Genomic DNA, 17,023 nt, shown 5'->3' on the forward strand with positions numbered 1-17,023 from the left:
TAAGATTCGATAAAATATGACAGTGACTCTGACCACGCTTCGCATCTCACTGCGCCTGTTGAGGCGCCTGTGTTTTCCCACAGTGCCTCGCACATTTCGCCAGGTCATGTCGCACATCCCAGATGTTGTTCAGTATTTACTTACTGTTTCGTTATCAGAACGTCAGTCAAAGGTAGAAATGATCATTGTAGTCTTTCTAAAATAAAGCACAATTAATCTTAAACCTTAACAGACAAAAACACCAAACAGGAGATAAGGACTAAGCAATCACCTGTATCTTTTCAGCAAACTTGCTTTGTGAATCAGATAAAGGCTTTCAAAGATTTTTGTTTATAGTCATCTCTAGTATATCATTTCTGGATCTGACTGTGCCGTGGGAGTTTGTTTTTTAAGTACCTGTAACTGAAGGACTTTTCTCTTCTGATCCCAAGGTTCGTGTTTTATTCGAACCGACCAACTAGACGGCGAGACCGACTGGAAGCTGAAGGTGGCCGTGAGCTGCACGCAGAGGCTGCCGGCTTTGGGGGTGAGCACCGCCGCCGTCGCCCACCCTCCAGGGTAGTGAGTTTCTGTTTGTGCCACCTAACCTACCAAATGCGTCAATAATTTTAAAAAATATATTTACTGCTAATGAGGGATCATTGAAAAGTATGCCAAAATGATTTCTGGGGTGTCTTAGCACATAACCTGTTTGAGATATAGTTTTGAATGTTCCTATTGACTTGACATTGAAGCTTTCTTTGTTTTCTTTCCCTTTTTGTTTTTATTTTTAAACCCTCTCCGTCCGGTAATCTTTGAAATGAAGTGCTAGGGTGTGGGTTCAGTGTCCACTGCTGGCGGCTGGCTCCCTCCCTCAGAGCCTGTGCAGACACTGCTTTGAAATCGACCCCGACTGGCTTCCCGAGTCTGAGAGTCCAGCCTGTCCACTCACCTTTTCCTTTGACGGGTGGAGGCTCCTCTCCGATTCAGAGGAAGTGGCATTGCCGCGTCTCTAACAGAGAGAAGGACGCTCGGACTTTCCGCTGGGCCTTTGCTGAGTTCCTCTCTGTGTCTGGGCAAACGGGAAGGGGCGGCCAAGAGAGAGCGGCACTTGTAGATCTCGGTATTTTCAGTAACATCCGAAACAGATCTCTTACAAATGCTGAGAATCTCCTGAACTAGTACACATCTTTTTAAAAAAAAAAAAAAAAATCACAGCTGTGGAGCCCTGGCTGGTGTGGCTCAGTTGGTTGGAGTGTCGTCCCATATACTGATTTCCGCTCAGAGTACATACCGAGGTAGCAGGTTTGGTCCCTGGTCTCTCTCTCTCTTCTCTCTTAAATAAACAAACAAAAAAATCAATTAAAAAATAAACTTAAAGCACACAGTTGTGGCCATTTGGTGTTTAGTTTGTGTCATATGTAGTATTTATCTAAATGAGAGAAGCTTCACTTCATATGACTGGCTGGTATTCCATGGACAGGGAAGAAAGGTCGAACCCTCAGGGGAGGAAGTGGAGACCGTGGACTTGGGCCCTTTCCTTAGGCTGGTCGGCTCTGGATGGAGAACCTACTTGTGCTGCTACAGCCAACAGCCAGTCACCGTGCGCAGCGGGCACCTTCCTCGTTCCTGGTCCTGGGCGCTTCGGGACCACGTTTGTCCACATGTGCGAGACCCGCTGCCCGCACGTCAGTGGCCCCTTGGTGATGTCGGCCGATGTGCTCGGGGTCCTCTTCCTGTGCTGCAGCCTTTCGCCTGCTGACACCTTGCGGAGGCTGTTTTGTGCCTGTGTGTGAGGAAGGCTTGTGTTTCGTTGCGATGCCTTTGCGTTGACACCTGGGGGTACGCTGGCCTCAGTGCATGAGCTGGGAAGTCTTTTTTGCCCCCTGTACTTTTTTGAAGTACTTGGTATAAGAGTATTGTTATTTCTTTTTAAAATGTTGAACATGTCCTTGGAACTCCCGGGCAAGGAGCATCCTTTATGGGAAAGTATTTCATTGCGATTAACTTTCTGAATTAGATAGTAGAGTTCATCAGATTTTCTGTTCATTGGAAATCTGTGGTTTTTAATTAATTTATTTGTTCCATATACGTTGCCAAATTTAATGGCATAAAATTCATAATACTAATAATACTTGATTATTATTTTAGTGCTTGTAGGTCTCAAGACCTCTTTCATTCTCGATATTGTTAATTTACATCTTCTTTTTCTTGGTCAATCTAGCCAGAAGTTCATCAATTTTAGTGATCATTTCAGAGAACTTGCTTTTGGTTTCATTGATTATTGTCTGTTTATTTTCAGTGTTACTGATTTCTGTTCTTCACTTTATTCCTTCTACTTTGTGTTTAATTTTCTTTTCTTGCTTAACTCTTTAAAGAAGTCAGACTCTTGATTTCCTGCCTTAGTCTTTTCCGGCAGAAACTTCTAGAATCTCCCTCCGAGTGCCCCCACCTGTGGCTCCCAGGTCTGTGCGCTGCGTCCGTCATCAGCATTCACTTCACACATTTCTAGTTCCTTCATGAGTTCTTCTTTTTCACCCCTTGTTTACTTGGAAATATATTGTTTATTTACCACATATCTGGGGATTTCCTTAATGCCTTTTATAATTTATTTAATTTTATTATGCTTACAGAATGTACTCAGTTCTTTCTCAGTCTTCTCATACGCATTGACTTGTGATCTGACCCACAGATGGTCTCTCTGGGGCAGTGTTCCGTGTGCGCTCAGAGCGTCTTCTCAGGTGCACCCCCGCTACCTCGGCGTCTCACGGCTCTCGCACTGCTGCCGAAACCCCTCGTCCTCCGCGAGCTCGCGGCCGCTCCCCGGCGGGACTGAGCCGATGGCTGGGCAGGTGCTGCTCCGCCGTCTACCAGTGTTTCTCCTGCGTCCTCCTCCTCCTCTCCGGCAGGCGCCCTCGGGCAGCCTCTCTGGGCCCAAGGGGGGGCGGGGGGAGATCACGAACCGGAACGCGAGCGGCTGCTCCTCGGTCCTCGTGCTCAGAGGCACCCCACTTCCGAGAGCTCGCGTCGCCGCGGCGGGCCTGGGAAGAGCGGCCCCGCAGAATCACCTGCGGTGGATCTGATCTTGCCAAGAGCGGTGGAGAGAAAGTGCGGAGTTAACGCTGTTAGAAGGGGTTTTCCTGAGAGAAAAGCCAAGCGGACAGACGAGCTGCGAGCCGCCCCAGCAGGAGCGGGGAGCAGGGTCCGAGGGAGGCGAGGGAGGCGGGAGGCGCAGGGGGAGCGGCAGGAGCGCCCCCCGCTGGACGGCGGCCGCGCCCCAGGCGCAGACGTGCGGCCAAGCGCAGAGCACGCGCGCTCGGAACATGACGAACTGCACGTGATCTGCCTGGAGAAGTAGGTACACTCCTATCGTCATCTGCATTTCTGAGACTCCCGTGATGACAGGAACTGACATCTTGCCATGTTCAGTATCATAAGGGTGTTTTCTATGATTTGGCAGATTGTGCACAGATAGTTGTTTCACAGAAAAGAAAACTATAGTTTGGTCATGGACACAGACAGGCTGGTCTTTCACGTCGTAGCTGTCACTCACCTCGACTCTGCTGTTTCTGATGGAGTGGACTTCGGGGGTGTGGGGTCCTTTGCTGTGGTCACATCGTCTGCTGCGCATGTGTCCACACGACCCGGAATAAGTAGACGCGCAGCTCCCAGAGCTGCTCTTCGTGGGCTGAGGACGCCATCGAGAGGAACCTCCGGCTCGGCTGGATTCCCAGAGCACCTCGAACCTGACGAGCCCTCGAGTGCGGCCGGGCCGACCCTGCAGCTGGCTCGGTGCTCGGTGCTCGGTGCTCGGCGCTCGGGGCTCGGGGCTCGGGGCTCGGGGCTCGGGGCTCGGGGCTCGGGGCTCCGCGCTGCGCAGGCGTCTGGGGGCGCTTCAGGCACCCCAGACGTCCAGGAAGTACGCTTCTGGCTTTTGTGATCAGGCAAATTTATTAACAACAATGAGGTCACAGTAATTTTCAATAAATCATGGCTTGCTGATTTATTTCAAAAGATCCATATAGCAGTAAACAATACCATTTACATTTAATGAGTTTTATTGAACGAAAGGCAGTTTTATTTGTAATGAACCACATGTGATGATTAAGGATGTATTTTAATGACCTTTAAGTAATGCGAACAAATGTTGCCCTTGACCCAATAGCAGGGGCCTTCCTGCATGATTGAAACTTCAGAGTGGTTTTTAAATCATCACGGAAGCTTGGAATGGCATCCTCATTATTGTGCCATCATTCAGCCATTTGACGTCCAACATGCTGGATGCAGTGCATTCCCCGAGATGCTCACGCGTGCCCTGGAGTGAGCGTGGTTGTAGCTCGTTCTTTATTTCTGTGTCTCCAAAGGTAGTCTGTATGTGAGTGCTTTATTTTTTGAAAAATACTATGACAGGGTCCTATTTAAATGATGAGTGATTCTCAGCCTTGCCTTATCCTAGGAGTCCTTGGCTGCTTGTTAAACATTCCACTCGTATTTTCATAATTCTGACATTATTGTGCAATGTATTTCTTCTTGTGTAAACGAAATTGACTCAGTTAACTTGGAAGTAACTTCCTACAGTTGACATGTAGCCTTGGCTGCAGTCCCAGACCCAGCATGTTCAGCGGGCCTGCCCCCCTACTGGGGCAGCATCTGTCTGCATCCCCCACAGGCCCCCTGGAGGGGTGAGGAGCTCTCCCAGGTAACCAGACCCTCAGAGACCCATGGTTCTGTGTGGCAGGTGCCTGCGGGGGTGTGAGTGCAGCTGCGGGATCAGCAGCGGCTCCACACCCTGCAGCCCCGAGTCCGTTGCTCTGTCCTGAACTCGATGTGGGAACAGTGTTTCCCATGGAGGATCATGTTGGTAACATTCTATGACCGATTCCTGAAGGTTGGTCATGATCTCAGCCCTTCCTCTGATTTTGGAAGCGTCTCATCTCCTATCTTCAGCCCCTTCTGCTCTAATGTCTGGAGCGGCTTGTTTCCTGAATTGGTCCACCCCAAATCAAGAGAAACGTTTTTCTCCTTCTCCAGAACCCCAGAGGTCTGCAGTCCCAAGCCGAGAGGACAGCTCTGTCACCCCCATTTGTGACTTTCAACTGTCCCAAATGTCTGCCCCTGTAGCCTGGCCACCTGGAGGGGACGGGCGGGGAGAGCGCTCGAATCTCAGGCACACATCACCTCTCGTCACGTCTCATCACATCTCACCGCAAGTGAGCTGGCTTGGAGCATGGGCCTCCTCTTACCTGGGGTGGCCCAGGACAGATCTTCCCTCTGGGACTGGGCACTCGGTGATTGAGCCACCTTACTAAGGCCTGTGGACAGGAGGGAAGCAAGGGCAGTGGGTCAGGCCCAAGGTCCACTGCTTTGAACTGCGGTTGATCTGGGGCGAAGCAGTGAGACTCCCCCCCCCACCCCCCGAAGATGAGGTGGGCAGAGTCACATGTGGGAGCCAGTAGCGGTACAGTTTCAGGTAGCCCATCAGGGCACAAGGCCTTAATTGGTCAGCTCAGATGGCCCAGCCAGCATCCAGTTTTCTCTCCAAGGGGTTCGAATCCTGCACCTGTCCCAGGTCCGAGACGTGTCCATGAGGCTGTTCCTGCACTCAGCTTGGCATTGCTCGGGCCATGGTCCACACACTCTTACCAGACAGTGTGGGGTCCAGCTGAGAGTCCAGTGCGGGCGTTTGGGCTCTGCGAGCTCAGGGTCTCCATGGGGTGCACCTTCCCGGGTGCGCCCTGCAAGCTCTGCCTCGGACATGGCGTCAGCCCCCTGCCGGGGAGCCCCAAGGCATCTAGACGGGAGCCTCTGTCCAGCACACGGAGAGGGGAGGACACGGCGTCAGCCCCCTGCCAGGGACCCCGAGGCATCTGCGGGAGCCTCTGTCCAGCACACGGAGAGGGGAGGACACGGCGTCAGCCCCCTGCCAGGGAGCCCCGAGGCATCTAGACGGGAGCCTCTGTCCAGCACACGGAGAGGGGAGGACACGGCGTCAGCCCCCTGCCAGGGACCCCGAGGCATCTGCGGGAGCCTCTGTCCAGCACACGGAGAGGGGAGGACACGGCGTCAGCCCCCTGCCAGGGAGCCCCGAGGCATCTAGACGGGAGCCTCTGTCCAGCACACGGAGAGGGGAGGGCATGGCACTGGTCCCGCTCAGGACGGACTAGGACGCTGCCCCTGTCTAGGAACCAGAGCCGCGAGCTGCAGCTGACCTGTCACCCAGGCCGCTCTGACCTTGCTGGGCAGCTCAAGTCAGACTGGTCCTCTGAGTCAGTGGTTAGTTTCCTCTTCATCCAACCCTGCAGTAGTCACTAGCATATGCTGTCACACCTGTAGTCCTGTACAGTCTTTTCCTGTATTTAGAAGTCTGTTTGCCTCTCCTGTGCGTTTTCCATCGTGTGCAGGCTGTGTGCACCTGTTGCTAACTCTCACAGCACTGATGGAGTGGAGCAGGAATCCCGGTCCTCCTGAGAGCCACAGAGGGCCTGCAGACAGCTGCAGCCCAGGCCGGGGAGGTCTCGGCCCCGTGCAGCAGCAGCCCAGGCCGGGGAGGTCTCAGCCCCGTGCAGCAGCAGCCCAGGCCGGGGAGGTCTCGGCCCCGTGCAGCAGCAGCCCAGGCCGGGGAGGTCTCGGCCCCGTGCAGCAGCAGCCCAGGCCGGGGAGGTCTCGGCCCCGTGCAGCAGCAGCCCAGGCCGGGGAGGTCTCGGCCCCGTGCAGCAGCAGCCCAGGCCGGGGAGGTCTCGGCCCCGTGCAGCAGCAGCCCAGGCCGGGGAGGTCTCGGCCCCGTGCAGCTGCAGCCCAGGCCGGGGAGGTCTCGGCCCCGTGCAGCTGCAGCCCAGGCCGGGGAGGTCTCGGCCTCTGTGCAGCAGCAGCCCAGGCCGGGAGGTCTCGGCCTCTGTGCAGCAGCAGCCCAGGCCGGGGAGGTCTCGGCCCCGTGCAGCAGCAGCCCAGGCCGGGAGGTCTCGGCCTCTGTGCAGCAGCAGCCCAGGCCGGGAGGTCTCGGCCTCTGTGCAGCAGCAGCCCAGGCCGGGGAGGTCTCGGCCTCTGTGCAGCAGCAGCCCAGGCCGGGAGGTCTCGGCCCCGTGCAGCTGCAGCCCAGGCCGGGGAGGTCTCGGCCCCGTGCAGCTGCAGCCCAGGCCGGGGAGGTCTCGGCCTCTGTGCAGCAGCAGCCCAGGCCGGGAGGTCTCGGCCTCTGTGCAGCAGCAGCCCAGGCCGGGGAGGTCTCGGCCCCGTGCAGCAGCAGCCCAGGCCGGGAGGTCTCAGCCTCTGTGCAGCAGCAGCCCAGGCCGGGAGGTCTCGGCCTCTGTGCAGCAGCAGCCCAGGCCGGGGAGGTCTCGGCCTCTGTGCAGCAGCAGCCCAGGCCGGGAGGTCTCGGCCTCTGTGCAGCAGCAGCCCAGGCCGGGGAGGTCTCGGCCCCGTGCAGCAGCAGCAGCAGTGTCCACAGGAGCACGGAGACGAGACAGGCTCGGACACACCAGCTCTCGTGTGTGTGGGCTGATGTCAGCGTCCCAGTCAGAGCCCCTAGTAAACGGCTGATATTTTTAAACTTCTGTATTGGATTTGGCCAGCTTTCTGTAGCCAATTAGAAGTATTAAAAAAACAAAAAAAAAAAACTAAAATAGCAATAATTAAAAGAATCTTAGAACTTTACCCTAAGAAAAGTGCGAGTATAGGAAATCTCCATTTGTGGTTATAATTCACACAATATTATTTGGGTTCAAACGATCAGTTTGAAAAACGCACCAACATGTCTGGGTCGTCGCACCCTTGTTTGGTCTCCCTCCACCCACATTGTCACCCGCGTGCCTCAGACCTGCGTGCTTGGGGTTTTGTCTCTCCCGTCAGTAAGTGTGAGGCTGGAGTGCGTGTCCCTGTCCTGGGCTGCCTAGTAGGCAGGGGTCAGAATCCCACATGGGTACAGACTGTCCATCTAAACAGACGATCTCTCAGTGTTGTGAATTCTTGATGATCTGGTAAAAATCACAGTGCATCATTAAAAAATGAAATTGGCCCTGGCTGGTTTGGCTCAGCAGTTAGAGCGTCGGCCTGCGGTCCAGAGAGACCCGGGTTCGGTTCCCGCTAAGGGCATGTACCTCGGTTGCAGTTTGTCCCCGGCCTTGGTTGGGTCGTGCGGGTGGCAGCCACTCGATGTGTCCCTTTCACGGCGATGTTTCTCTCTCTCTCTCTCTCTCCCAGTCTATCTGAACAAAAAATGGAAAAAATGTCCTCAGATGAGGATTAAAAAAAAAATGAAATTGATTTAAAATATATTACTATGTAGCCCTGGTCAGCGTGGCTCAGCAGTTAGAGCATCGGCCCGCACACTGAAGGGTCTTGGGTTCGATTCCTGGTCAAGGGCATGTACCTGGGTTGCGGGTTCAATCCCTGCCCCAGTTGGGGCGCATGAGGAAGGCAACCAATCAATCTCTCTCTCACATCAATGTTTCTCTCTTTTGCTCTTTCTCCCTCCCACTCTCTCTAAAATTCAATGGAAAAAATATCCTCGGGTGTGAATTAACAACAACAATACATTGCTTACATTAATATAACTTCTATTATTTTAATAAAATTAAACTTTCTGGACCAATGAGCTTACATTTATAATTATCTACAGTAAGGTGCTTAAGATCTCATCTCTGGAGTCTTGCTGTTTAAACTTCACACGTTGCAAGTGAGTGGAGTAACCTAAAGCCTACGTCTTTTCTGCTTTGAAACAACTTCTGTGGATGTGAGACAGTTTTATAAATGTAGGTCATGGCACACAGGAGACTGCACTGTCTGCGTGTCCTCAGGGAAGGTGACAGTTCATGGCAGAGGTGGAGCTGCCTGACAAGCATCCACACAGACCTAGGGATCCGCCAAGGTCTGTAAACCCAGCCCATTGCCTGCTGAGCACTCCGACACTCGCACACCTGTCTCGCTGCTCACGCACAGTCTCCCCCGAAACTGGAACCCCGGGCAGCCCCCGGCCATGGGTATCTTGTCCGCAGCTCCCAGTGCTTCTGATAGACACGTGTCACCAGGTAGCAGTGATCTGTTAGAATCAAGAGAAAATGCCGTGCTTCCCTCGAGCCTCTTTGTTTTAGTTATCTTCCGTTCTAGTTCATGATGTTGGCACAGAAAACATAAGAAAACCATCACTTTTGGTAAATAATATATAAAAATATTACTTGGTAACTGAACCTTTTCAAGAAATGCCGCTTGAGGTACTGTTGCTGACTCGGATGCTCTACGTTGCAGGACCTGTTCTCCATCAGTGCCCATGTCCACGCGCAGAAACCACAGAGGGACATCCACAGCTTCGAGGGCACGTTTACCAGGGTGAGTGAGCCTGCTGTCAGACCAGGCTGTTCCTTCTGCGTCTGAGTTAGCGATAGCAACCTTCATTTCGAGAGAGTGATTGAATCGAGAATAAATTGAGCCCTGGCCGGTTTGGTTCAGCGGTTAGAGCGTCGGCCTGCGGTCCTGAGAGACCCAGGTTCGGTTCCCGCTGAGGGCATGTACCTCGGTTGCAGTTTGTCCCCGGCCCTGGTTGGTCGTGCGGGTGGCAGCCACTCGATGTGTCCCTTTCACGTCGATGTTTCTCTCTCTCTCCCTCCCACTCTACCTGAACAAAAAATGGAAAAATGTCCTCGGGTGAGGATAAAAAAAAAAAAAAAAGTTAAAAAAAAAGAATAAATTGAAATTGAAGTTTTGAACTAAAAAGGGAATACTTAGAAAAGGTTTCAAGTTTTTTAATTTTCCTATATCCAATATTTCTTTAGGATACATTCAGTACATTTTTTTCTTTCTTTCTTTTTTAGCATATTTACTCTTTTTTTTTTAATCTTTAGTGTTGAATGTATCACAGATGTTCCTCATTTTACCACCATTGACCCCCCTTCTCCCCCCTCCCACATCCCTCCCGCCTTTTCCCACACTATTGTCTGTGTCCATTGGTTATGCATATAAGTTCTTTGTTTTATTTCCTCCCACCCCCCTTCCCTTTGAGGTTTGTCAGTCTACAACCAATTTGTGCTTCTTCATCCCTTCACCTTTTTCACCCATTTCCCCAACCCCCCCATCTGACAACCAACAAAATGTTCTCTGTATCTGTGAGAATGTTTCTGTTCTGACTGTTCATTTTGTTTGTAGATTCAATTGTTGATAGATATGTATTCATTGCCATTTTGTTTGTTCATACATTTTATCTTTTTCTTCAAAAAGACCCTTCATCATTTCATATAATAACGGTTTGGTGGTGATGAACTCCTTTAACTTTTTCTTGTCTGGGAAACTATATGGCCATCGATTCTAAATGACAGCTTTGCAGGATAGAGTAATCTTGGTTGTAGGTTCTTGCTTTTCATCACTCTGAATATTTCTTGCCACTCCCTTCTGACCTGCAAAGTTTCTTTTGAGAAATCAGCTGACAGCCTAATGGGAACTCCCTTGTAGGTAACTAACTGCTTTTCTCTTGCTGCTTTTAAGATTCTCTCTTTGTCTTGAACCTTTTGCATTTTGATGATGATGTGTCTTGGTGTGGGCCTCTTGGGGTTCATCTTGTTTGGGACTCTCTGTGCTTCCTGGACTTGTATGTCTGTTTCCTTCACCAAGTTAGGGAAGTTTTTTGCCATTATTGTTTCAAATAGGTTTTTGATTTCTTGTTCTCTTTCTCTTTCTGGCACCCCCAAGGTGCGAATGTTGGCATGCTTGAAGTTGTCCCAGAGGCTCCTTACACTATCCTCATTTTTTTGGATTCTTTTTTCTTTTTGCTGTTCTGATTGGGTGTGTTTTGCTTCCTTATATTCCAAATCGATGGTTTGCTTCTTGGCTTCCCTACTCTACTATTGAATCTGTGTAAATTGTTCTTTATTTCAGTTAGTGCCTCCTTCATTTCTGACTGGTCCTTTTTTATGCTCTTGAGGCCCTCACTAAGTTCGCTGAGGTTCTCACTAAGTTCATTGAGCATCCTTATAAGCAGTGTTTTGAACTCAGCATCTGTTAGGTTGCTTATCTCCATTTTGCTTAGTTCTTTTCCTGGAGATTTGTTCTGTTCTTTCATTTGGGACCTGTTTCTTTGTCAGCTCATTTTGGCTGCCTCCCTGTGTTTGTTTCAGTGTATTACTTAACGAGAGGTATGGGGCTAGCTGAGACCGGATGCTGCTTGTTTGAAAGAATTTAGGAAAACCTGAAGCAGGATCCCAGACAGGCCAATCCTATGGTTAAGCAACTGGCAACAGCTTGGGTGGGCCTGAAAGTTGGGTGGGGTGGGCCTGAAAGTTGGGTTGGGTGGGGTGGGGTGGGGCGGGGCCTCAGGGAGTCACCAGGGCTGGGCTACCAGTGTGAGCCAGGTTGCTGGAGTCCCAGATATGGCGGCTGTCTGCCGCCCCAGGGAAGGGCTCACCAAAGGAACAACGGCCTCTGACAGCACGTTTGTCCCCGAGAAAAACGCCTCTCCAGCCCTCGCTCCAGTGCCAAAAAGCTCAGTTCTTCCCTGTATGTCTCTGGCGCCCCTGGAGCTACCTCCCCTCCAAGCTTAGATGGAGAGAGTCTGATAAGTCTGTGCACAGGCCCTTTAAGGAGCTGCCTGGGGCTCCAGCTGCGTCAGCTTCCCTGAGCCTCAGTTCCCGCTGGTTTGCTGGTTTTTCCAGCCAGAAGTGATGGGGATTCTATTTCTGGCACTGGAACCCCGAGCGGGGTGCCTGATGTGGGAAGGGGACCCCTCAGTCCTCAGGGAGGACCTTCCCAGCCGAGGTGTCCTCCTGATTTTTATCCGCCACACATGGGTGTGGGACCAGCCCGTCTACCTCCGCCCCTCCTACCTCCGCCCCTCCTACCAGTCTCTTTTGGCTGCTGCTTTAATTCCGTAGTTGTAGGACTTCCATTTAGCTCCATGTCAGGCGGTTTTGAATGATGGTTGTTCTGTAGTTTAGTCGTAACTTTGATGTGGTTGTGGGAGGACGGATACTGAGTTTACCTACCTGCCACCTTGACCGGAAGTCAGCATATTTACTCTTGATAAGACTCTTCTCCCTTAAACCATTATGGATCAGCAAAATGAATTGATTTAGTATTTTGGCTTTGACTTTGGATAATAGTCAGTGCACTATGATAACCACACCACTTATTTATTGATACGGGCTGGTTGGAGGGTGTGTGTGCAGGTCCATGTCCTGACGCATACATCTGTTCTGTCCTGCGTTCTTCTCATTGTGATGGTGCTTTGCTGCGGCTTGAGAGCCCTGTCCCCTCTCCCCCTGACTATTGAATGGGACTTGGAGGAATAACTTGATTTTAACAGCTTATACTGATGTTATAAATGCTCTACAATACTGAAAGTGTCTTAATATATGACTGTCGTTCTTGCTGTAATTGTTTCTTGCTGTAATTAATTCTAAAAGATTTCTGTTGTTTCACTCTTGGTCATATTCAAGGACCGGTGAGCAGTGAGCATTTGAGAAAGCGTTTGCTAAGGTGTGTTCTGTGCCAGGTAATGTGAAACTACTGGATGGCAAAGTGAGGCCAGAGGGGAGGCAGACGTCCCTTGGTACCTTGTTTGCAGGAGAGCTGCAGCCAGGTGTGTGCAGAGAGTCAGTGCAGACGCAGAGGAGGACCTGTCCTGGTGGTGAGCGCTTTTGAGTTCTGAAGAAAACTGAGCTCTTCTGTGTCTTGCAGAAATGTTTATGTAACAAGCAAGTTTTTGTTAGAGGCAATTTAGAAAGTCCTACTTTAAGGCACCCTGAGCACGATAAATTAGGAGTTATCACCTTACTCACACGAGAAAGAAACACTGCTCACTTCAGTTTGCCCTGCGTGGGGTGACCCCCGCGGCAGTGTCAGCTCCAGAGCCAGGGTCAGCAGACGGGAGTGGTCTGGGTCCTGCCTGCCTCAGGCTGTCTGGTTGGTCCAGGCACGTCGGCTGTGTGCGTGGTGGGGCTCAGTGGGGGGGTCCAGATGGTGGCCTCCTTCGTGCCTGCTTCTAGCAGGGTTTTGTCTGCTCAGTTTGAACATGTAGACCTTGAGCTTGGATTACTGACATGATACAGCTTTATCTGTGTGTGTATTTTTCACACAAAAAAGGAAAGAAAAACCATGCAAAGAATAGTTTTGTAACCAAAAATGGAATTCAGTTTAATTACCAAAATATCAACTGAACATTTAAAAGGGTGATATGTGCTGATGTTCTTTTTTTACAGTATAAAGTATATAAAGAACAAAATATATGTTTCTTTTATATCAGCTTAAATAATTAAATAAGAGTCAGAGCACATTAATTCCAGTGTCCCGTGACAACAGACATGTTATAGTTTTTGTTGCCCGTGCAGAGTAATGTGCACACAGCACATCATGAAAGTATCTGCTGGGACTTACCTTGAAGCAGCGTCAGGGGAACCTGACTCTATGCCATTTTGTGGTATATAAATGATTCATATCATTATTGTTGATGTCATTAATTTTGCTATTGTTCAAGACACAGCTATTCTCTTTGAAGTGTGGAGATTAAAACTAGCCACTTTGGAAATACTTGCAGTGTTCGCGGTCCTGTGACATCGTGTTCCCATCTATCTCTGTAGATGCATTTCTGCTGTAATTTCTTTTGCAAACCATACGACACTGATCTCTCTTCCAATCAAATATTCTCCTTCAAAAGAAGCAAGTCCTGAAATCGTTGCATTGTGCATGCTCACTCTCCAAAGCAAATTCTGTTTTTCCAGACTCTGTCACATTCAGGAGAAGGAAGCCCAAAGGGAAAGATATTTAGAGATCATTTATTTCTCATGTTCCCAGTCTTTGTTCTGTACTGTATGAGATTGGTAAAGAACTGGCTTTTACAACAATTTCTCAATATAGACAAAATGTTTAATGTTTAGAATTCGTCATTGCTATTACAGAATTGAAAGGAAAGAGCAGAGTGTGTATATTCCAACACGTAATTGTGTTAGAAATAGACAGAAAGCATTCATATTATTCAGTAGTTTTAGAAGAGTAATGTGCAACTTAAATTTCAAAAAGTAAATAGTACAGAACCTGTTATTTACAGAAAGCTTAAAAACTTTTCCATTTTTTAACGCCCTTATTTCTCTTGGAGTTCGACACAATGGGAAAGTGCTATACTAAAAGATATGCCTGTGTTGGTAAGTTTAGTTTCCATGGTAAGGGAACTGCAGGAGAGTTTTAAACTGATGAGATCGACTCACTGGGGCTTGTGGCCAGTTGAAGAAGGCAGCTGCCGGCAGGTGGCAGAAGGGCGCACCTCCAGGTGAGCACAGCAGCAGGGGCCCGCCCGCCCGCCCCCACGCGAGGGCATCGGAGGTGACAGCGCACATCCCAGGCCTGTGGGCCTCTGGCTCAGTCACTTACTAGACACATTGAAGTGCCTGTTTTGTGCCAGGCGCTTAGAAGGTCAAGGTTAGCACCATGGTCACATAGCTCACAGTCCAGGGGGAGAGAGGAACATGGGGATTGTGTGGTAGCGTGGAAATAATTCAGAATTCATATTAGAGAATACTTTTTTGTTTTACTCCTTAAATGATAAATAAGTGAATCAACCTTTGGCAGGATGTATCTCAAATATATAGTCAGTTTGCCAGATCATGGCTAAAAGTCCTAGATTAACATACAATTAAAGGATATGGCATGGACCACATTTGGGAAATAGGAGTGATGATACATGAATTTTTATGTCTCTCCGACAGTATGTTTTAAAACGGAACAGCATCAGTCTTCATATTGACAAAGCCTGGGAGCTGAGGAACTGTCTCCATGGTGGTGGCCTGCCTTTGGGGCAATGGGAGCCGCCACGTAAGGGAACCTCAGTAGGGTCCTAAGAGCTAAACCCGAACTTAGTGCTTGGAATGCAAGAGACTGACTAAGCGCTGGATTTGCCGTCAGATGCTTACAAGACCCCTGGGAGCCAAACCCCTTCCTCAGACTAAATGTAATACACTCCACTGTACTTTATACATGTTTCCAAAACCAGGGAAATGGTTTGGGAACTGTTGGGATTGGTTTAGATTTTTTGACTTACAAATAAATCAGAGAATCAAATATATTAGGGGATCAATTATCTAGCAAATATCTAACAAGTAGTTAGCAAAATGGCCAGAATGTATATCATTTGAAAAGGGTGGATGAGAAGAAAACAGTAGTAGCACAAATCTCTATTTCTTACATGCATTTTTGAAAATGTGTTTTCAGTGTCTTCCCTTTTTCCCAAATTATTTTATTTCTTTGTTATCTTAAAATATATCCTGCTAGAAGATTATCAACGTTTATACAATATAATTTTACGAGGTGACATTATTTAAGGGAGACTCACACTACTCAGGACAGTGTGTGGTCTGTTACTACACAGAGACACAGAGATAATTTCCTGCCATACTTGACACTTCACCTATGTTTCTTCTAGATGCACAGCTGTGGGCTTCTGTAACCCTTTATTCTAGAAAGGTTTCCACAACCAGAACTGCTATGAATCCTTTATAGACTATCACTTAGATTGAGATAAAAAGTTCTCAGATTTTAAATAGTTATGTTTGTTTCTAAACAATAAACATTATAAGGGTAAAGATTAAACTACACCATCCTTTATTTCTGTTGTGATACTGATGTGTAGCCATGTTTGATATCTGTACACATAATTAGCAGTAGACAACTCATATTTGAGTTTTGTTTTGTTGTTGTTGTTTTTTTATCATCCTCACCCGAGGACATTTTTCCATTTTTTGTTCAGGTAGAGTGGGAGGGAGAGAGAGGAACAGAGAGAGAGAGAAACATTGATGCGAAAGGGATACATCGAGTGGCTGCCACCCGCACAGCCAACTAGGGCCGGGGACAAACTGCAACCGAGGTACGTGCCCTTAGCGGGAACTGAACCCGGGTCTCTCCGGACCGCAGGCCGATGCTCTAACCGCTGAGCCAAACCGGCCAGGGCTATATTTGAGTTTTTGCTTAATGAAAAAAGTACAATGTAACAATAAGACATTTTAAAGAGAAATTTAAGAGATATGTCATCTTTATAGGTATAGATATAAATATAGGTATATATTACTTTTTAAATAATATTCACAGAAGCATTTTTTTTCTTATGAGTACACATGCATTTGGAGAGCTTAACCTTTGTCCTTGCCCCGCAGGGCAGGAGGAGGATATTCTATATGCTACTGAATAAGTGTTGATGAGTCGATCTGTAATATGTCTGTGCTAATGTCTTACACTTTTCTCCGAGTGCTGTGGTGATGCCAGTGTACATGGTGGGGTATATAATTTGTTTACTGAAACAAAGTTACAGTAACACTAGCTTTTAGAGTGATAGTTGTTGCCTTTCTCCTTAAATGTATTAATCTGTTAAATCCCATATAGAACAAAGAGTTCAGTTTCAAACCATTGTTACAATAATATTCCCTTTTACAACTGCACATGTATTTACCTTTATTGAGATCTTTATTTCCCCAGTCATCTTGAAGTTCCTGTCTCATGTCCTTCATTTTGCTTACAGGACCCCCTTGAGCGTTTCTCACAGGGCCGGTCTAGTACTCACAAAATCCTCAGCTTTTATTTATCTTGCAATGTTTTCATTTATTTCTTAATTTCAAAGGACAGTTTTGTTGGATATAAGATTCTTTTAGCATTTTGACTATAAAGGCCCATTGCTTTCTGGTCTCCAAAGTTTCTGAAGAGAAATCTGCAGGGTCCCTTGTGTGTGATGATTCTCTTCTTTCTTGCTGCTTTCAAGATTCTCTCTTTGTCTATGTCCTTTGAAAGTCTGATTGTGATGTGTCTTAGTGTGGGTCTCTGTGAGTTCATTGTACTTAGATTGTTTGAGCTTTTGATAAATTTCATCAAATGGGGGGTTTTCAGCCATTGTTTCTTCAAATATTCTCTCCACCCTTTTTCTGTCTTTTCCTCCTGGAACTTCCTCAGGGAGTCAAGTGACTGGCCTTCTGCTGTCCCACAGATCCCTCAGGTCCTTCCAGTTTTTCCAGCCTTTCTTTTTTCTGTTTCTCAGACTAGATAATTTCTATTGCCTTAATTTTAAGTTCACTGATTCTTCCTTCTGGCTGCT

The 17,023-nt window shown here is 48.5% G+C and overlaps 1 protein-coding gene across 8 annotated transcripts in view; it reads left to right on the forward strand.

Moving 5' to 3' along the window:
- ATP9B (ATPase phospholipid transporting 9B (putative)) overlaps window positions 1-17,023 on the forward strand; it is a 158,305-nt gene that overhangs the window by 56,956 nt on the left and 84,326 nt on the right. For 7 of the 8 annotated variants that reach the window (XM_036244270.1, XM_036244272.1, XM_036244271.1 and 4 more), the window contains 2 exons: window positions 432-526; window positions 9,217-9,297. In XM_036244270.1, the coding sequence (XP_036100163.1) occupies window positions 432-526; window positions 9,217-9,297 (176 nt within the window). Of the gene's footprint in view, window positions 1-431; window positions 527-5,013; window positions 5,190-9,216; window positions 9,298-17,023 lie in introns of those variants that run through there. The other variant, XM_036244277.1, reaches the window with a different exon arrangement.

Source organism: Molossus molossus, unplaced genomic scaffold (assembly GCF_014108415.1).
Source record: "Molossus molossus isolate mMolMol1 unplaced genomic scaffold, mMolMol1.p scaffold_m16_p_6, whole genome shotgun sequence".
In the NCBI taxonomy this organism is placed as follows: Eukaryota; Metazoa; Chordata; class Mammalia; order Chiroptera; family Molossidae; genus Molossus; species Molossus molossus.